Source organism: Anguilla rostrata, chromosome 7 (assembly GCF_018555375.3).
Source record: "Anguilla rostrata isolate EN2019 chromosome 7, ASM1855537v3, whole genome shotgun sequence".
NCBI classification, from domain to species: Eukaryota; Metazoa; Chordata; class Actinopteri; order Anguilliformes; family Anguillidae; genus Anguilla; species Anguilla rostrata.
The window spans coordinates 1282154-1287789 of record NC_057939.1 but is presented as its reverse complement, the minus strand read 5'-3'; the positions used below and the strand labels follow the sequence as shown (position 1 = coordinate 1287789).

Below are 5636 nucleotides of genomic sequence, written 5' to 3'. Positions count from 1 at the left end.
AGTCAAGTAGTTATACTATAGTGAAAAAAAGATTATCAATACAATAAATAATTTATAACTTCAAACAACCAACCAGGCTGTGATGAAAAGCTAATAATGTTGCTAACAACAAATGAAGGCTATGTGCTTTATAAGTAGAAAGGACTTTAATTACAGGAAGGACATGGACATGGACTCTGAGATGTTGTGAGCCCTCTACTGTGCTCTGAGCTTCTGCTTCTGATCTATAAGCTCATTCCTGTAAACTTCTATGTTTTTCTCCCCAGCATTTTTCATCCTGCACTCTTCCTTTTCCAGTTTGGCCAGCTGTTTCCATGTAGATCCTTGCAAGGGCAGCTCTTTCTCCTTGAAGCTTTTTTTAATTTAAAAAAAAATATTTTCTTGCGTGTGGCGACGGAAACCTATGGGGTCCCCTACAGCAGCTAAAAGGATGGTTGCACAGAGGTGGAAGCCCCCACATTTCTTGTCCTGGTCTCATTGGGTGAACCAGCTTCCTCTATATTATCTATATGGAAACATCAATAGCTCGGACTAATGGAGCTAGTCTTAAGAAACTAGATGCTCGGTACTCAGCAGCTGCTAGTATTAAGACCCTGATTTGATTTCAGGTAATCGATTTAAATTACGTTTAATCATTTATTTATTTTTTTAATATCCTTTAGCCCCAAGCATGGGTGAGTGGGGAGTAAAATCGAAATTTATTTTCAATAAAATAACAATTAATCACAAAAAACGATATGCCTCAGCATGGTTATTTTATATTATTTTCAAGGTAAAAATCCTGCATAGTATGCCTTTAAACCTCTATTTTTGTTGTAGTACACGCTTCAAACTTTTATTTTGAAATTTTACCTTTTTTCCTACCGGAAGTGATCTCTTTGTTCCGGCATTGTTTGGTCCAATCTTGAGTTTATTAACTTCCATCAAGAAGTGCAAGGGGAACATATTTTACAATTTAGTCCAACGCGTCGACTAAATGCAGATACTTGGAAATGGAAGAAACCGCGTACATGTTTACGCTTCAGGTGCAACTGGACTCGTGCATGGACTCTCTTTTGAAACGAACCACAACTGAGATAACTGCTCTTGTGAAAGACAAGTTTTCTCCAAATAAAGATAATGTTGTCTCCAAGGAAACTGAGAAACGTCTCGCATCAGCTAACCCGAATTATCCAGAAAGTCAGCTGGGGAAGTCCAAAGCGGAAAAAACACCGGTCATATTTGGAGAACCCGAAACAGGCGACAGGCAATCGGATACGGAGATTTTATTGGAATTTCAAACACAGCTGACGTCTTGCATGGACTGTCTCCTAAAACAGGCCATGGTTGAGATTATCGCCTGGGTAAAGGACACCGTGGTCCAGTTTCACGAGAAGATCGCTGCAAAGGAAGCGGAGATTAGACACCTGGCTGAACAGCTACACGTTTTAGAAACGCAGACGCAAGTTACTCTGAAAGCCGTTAGCTTTGGCTCACCCGACGACCGGCCCACCGAATCCCCAGCGGTGTTTGAAGAGATCGAACGAATTGACAACGATGCAGGTTCGATTCATGCTCATTTCACCAACTGGACAACAGCACGCGTACTAACATACATAGAACGATTATGGAAGCGTCAGTGACATGTTGAGTAGGCTATTGTAGCTAGGATCAATCTAGGAGAAGATTAAGCTGTGTGCAGCCTCGCTAGCTGTTTTTCAGTACCCTGTGTTTCAGAGGATCTAGCATGTTTCTGCTCTGTTGACTGTCTGTAGCAGTACTGATGTAGTTGTGGATGTTGCAGGTTTAGCATTTAGCACTTATGATCAACTGATCAGCTACCTAACTCAGCAGTGAGAGAAAAAACAAAAATATCTCCTTATGTGTTTATGACAAATCAACAGTTTGTTGAACATTTGAATGGGACATGGTTAACTGCAGCAAAGCAAAGGTGGAAATTAAATGGAGAATCGGAAAATGTATTCACTGTTTGATGTCCTTCTCTTTCTCTCTCTCTACCCCCCACCTCTCTCTCTCTCTTCTCCCTCCCTCCTCTGTCCCCCCCCCCCCCCCCCTCGCTCTTCAGTGGGACTGGAACAGGAGAGCGGCGCTGCCGTGGTTCGGAATGTTCCGGAAGCGGCCTGCTTCGTGGAGGCGGAGCCGGCAGTGGATTACGAGCTCACCGTGGCGACCACGGCCCTGGATGGGGGTTCCCTCTGCGGGGACGACCCCCAGGGCGGGCCCCAGGACGAGAAAGGGGAGGTGGTGCTGGAGATCTCCCACTCCTACGCCGGGCCCTGGGGGGCCGAGGGAGACGGCGGGGGGGAGCCCCCTCCGGTGAGGGGGGGCCCCGCGGACGCTGCCACGCCTCCGACGGGGGCCCCGGGGCCGGGGGCGGCCCCCCACAGCTGCAGCCGGTGCTGGAAGAGCTTCAGCAAAGAGTGGGTTCTGCGCAGGCACATGCGCAGGCACGGCGAGGGGGGCGGCGAGGGCGGGCCCGGCGGCGGCCATGACTGCCCCCACTGTGGGCGGAGCTTCAAGCAGCGCAAGGGCCTGGCGTCGCACCTGCGCAGCCACAGCGGCGAGAAGCCGTTCTCCTGCGAGGTCTGCGGGCAGCGATTCACCCGCCCGGAGTCCGCCAAGAAGCACCAGCGGCGGCACACCGGCGTGAAGCCGCACGCCTGCCCTCAGTGCCCCAAACGCTTCTACCGCTCCGACGGGCTCCAGAGCCACCTGCGCACGCACGAGGGCCGCCCCAGGCCCCCCGCCGCCGCCGCGCAGCCCCGCCCCAAACTCTGCATGTGCGCGCACTGCGGGAAGGCCTACGCCAGCGCCGGGCAGCTGGCCAATCACGAGCGCACGCACACGGGCGAGCGGCCCTACGAGTGCGGGCAGTGCCACAAGCGCTTCGGCCAGGCGGCGGCGCTGAGCCTGCACCGCGTCACCCACCAGCGCGAGCGCCCGCACGCCTGCCCCAGCTGCCCCAAGAGCTTCCGCTGCGCCCGCCACCTGCGGCGCCACGCCCGCACGCACTCGGACGCGCGCCCCTTCGCCTGCGGGCAGTGCCCGCTCTGCTTCCGCTCCGCCGGCGAGCTGCGGGCGCACACGCTGCGGCACGGCCTGCGCCGCTCGCACCCTTGCCCCGACTGCGGCAAGCGCTTCAAGACGGAGTACGAGGTGAAGCTGCACGCCCGGGCGCACAGCGGGGAGCGGCCGTACCCCTGCCCCGACTGCCCGCGCGCCTTCCGCCGCCTGCACCACCTGACCTCGCACCGGCTCACGCACACAGGCCAGCGCCCCTTCGCCTGCGACCTGTGCCCACGCCGCTTCCTGCGGGCGAGGGAGCAGCGTACCCACCGGCGCCGCGTGCACCTCGCCCCCGACCAGCCGCTCCGCTGCGCCCCCTGCCAGCTCAGCTTCGCCAGTCCGCCCCTGCTGCAGGAGCACCGGCTCGCCCTCCACGGCCCCGCCCACACCGACCCCAAGCTCCTGCAAGGCCTGCAGAGGTTCCCCAGGATTCTGCCCCGGCAGGCGGGGGCAGAACGGGGGGGGCAGCAGCGGGTGGGGGCAGCAGCCGGCCCAGGGGCCCCGAGGGGGGGTAAGGTGTTGGGGCCCGTCGTTTTCCTGCTGGCCGGGCAGGGCGTGTCTATCCCCGTCTTGGCCTCGTCAACGGTTGTGACCCCCATGACGACTGTTGCCAAGGTACCCATAATGCCTGTGTCCCGAGCCGTGTCGAAGACGCGGAGGAAGGCCCCCGCGCCGGATGCCGCGCCCGCGGCGAAGGGGGGCAGGAAAGCTGACACGAGGCCTTCGCCAAAACCGCCAAACGACGCACCGGCACAGCCTGCGGCTAGGACTCCTCCCCTGGGCGGGGCCAAAGCCGCCGCAGAGACCGGGCTCAAAATCGCCACGCGGTCCTCGGCCAAGTCGGCTCCGCCCGGCACGCCAGCAGCCACGCCCCCCTCGGACGCCACGGGCTCGCCGAGCGCCCAGGCCTCCTCCAGACTCCTCCCACCCCTGGAGCCCAAAGCCTAGAGGGCTCTGCAGCCAGAGCAGAGACGGCCAACATCGCCTCCCTCAGAGAGAACACTCCAGTGTCCTCGCCTTCGTCCGTTCAGAGCAGAGCGCCGGACCCTGTTCGGGATTCAGATTTGGTCCCTGTTTGGGATTCGGTCCCTGTTCGGGATTCAGATTCGGTCCCTGTTCGGGATTCGGTCCCTGTTCGGGATTCAGATTCGGTCCCTGTTCGGGATTCAGATTCGGTCCCTGTTCGGGATTCAGATTCAGTCCCTGTTCGGGATTCAGATTCGGTCCCTGTTCGGGATTCAGTCCCTGTTCGGGATTCAGATTCGGTCCCTGTTCGGGATTCAGTCCCTGGCCTGGATCCAGTCTAAACTTGTCCTTCCCCCCCTCCACATTCACAGTTTGGAAAACCAAAGTCCTGAACAGGGGGTGAGAGGAGCTCTTACTTTTGTGTGTGACTCGCTGCTGATTGAATCAGGTGCAATGAATGGGTGCATGTATTTATAAATCCTGAATCTGGCCTTGTGGAGCTGCGGGAGCAGCAGTCTCTGTGGGGGTGGAAGCCAGGCTCCATGTGAGTGACCTTTTCCCGTCGTCAGAACGTCTGTCTGTTCTGTACTGGTCTCAGATTGATGTTTCCTGAACTCAGCGATGGGCGGAGCTGTGATCAGCTGTCAGTCATTGGCTCCTTCGAGCCGATTAAAACATTTTTCACCTCACAGCAAAGCATGATGATTCGTTGAAATCAATACATGACTGATAGTATATGACTGATAGGACCATTGGTTTTTGGTGTCATGAAGCCTCATTCTCCCGTTATTTCAGCTCCTCATCCTTTCTGCCCCGCCCCTCTCTGCCCCACCCCTCCATGCCCCACTCCTTGCTCACCTTTATGATTTCCATTCTTTAATGATCTTTCATTCGGATAAAACTGAGTGTTTTTTTATGCTCAATGCTGTTGAAGACTGCTGTTAAAAAATATATTGTTATTTTATATAAAAAACACTGGGTGGTTATTGTGTTTGGTTTTATTGGGTTGTAAGGTGTAAAGTTCTCCAGTACCAAATGTTGGCTTACCAGAACATTCCTGCACAACGGCAGTGCCATTAGTGGGTTTTCTGGAAATAATAATCTTGGGTTAAATGGGTTTTGGGTTGAACCTCTGGTACAGTTCTGCAAAAAGCAGCAAAAATCCTTCTTTGCCAATCCACCTGAATCTTTACTGGAATTTAACAAGCACATCCAGAGTGAGTTACAGTGTAATCTATGCAGTACAGGTGGATGATGGTGTGATCATTGCAAAAAAACAAAAAATAAGTCAATCTTAACAAGCATTTTAGACTTTAAATCTTATTCCTATTCCTTTTTTGCTAAATGAGACAAAAAGATTTGCCAACGAGGTGAGAGTTTCACTTTTCAAACAAAAAGTAACTTAAAACAAGCTTAATATTTTCTCCTTGAGATAAAGCAGGAAGATTTTAAGTCTCATTGCAACACTAATACTTAAGACTTTTTTTTTTGCAGTGATGACCTGAGAGGTGTATCGGGGTTTACAATCCTTCTCTTATTTCAGACAAGTGGACAAGTGTGACACCAACAACATTCTTCATGTCGTCAGGTAAACACAAATTTAA

The 5636-nt window shown here is 53.5% G+C and overlaps 1 protein-coding gene across 1 annotated transcript; it reads left to right on the top strand.

Moving 5' to 3' along the window:
- The first annotated feature begins 878 nt into the window (after positions 1-878).
- LOC135258452 (zinc finger protein 135-like) lies at positions 879-4953 on the top strand. Its single transcript, XM_064341842.1, has 2 exons — positions 879-1542; positions 2066-4953. The coding sequence occupies exons 1-2, from the start codon at positions 993-995 to the stop codon at positions 4012-4014; spliced, it is 2499 nt and encodes an 832-aa protein (XP_064197912.1). The 5' UTR covers positions 879-992; the 3' UTR covers positions 4015-4953.
- Positions 4954-5636: the final 683 nt, after the last annotated feature.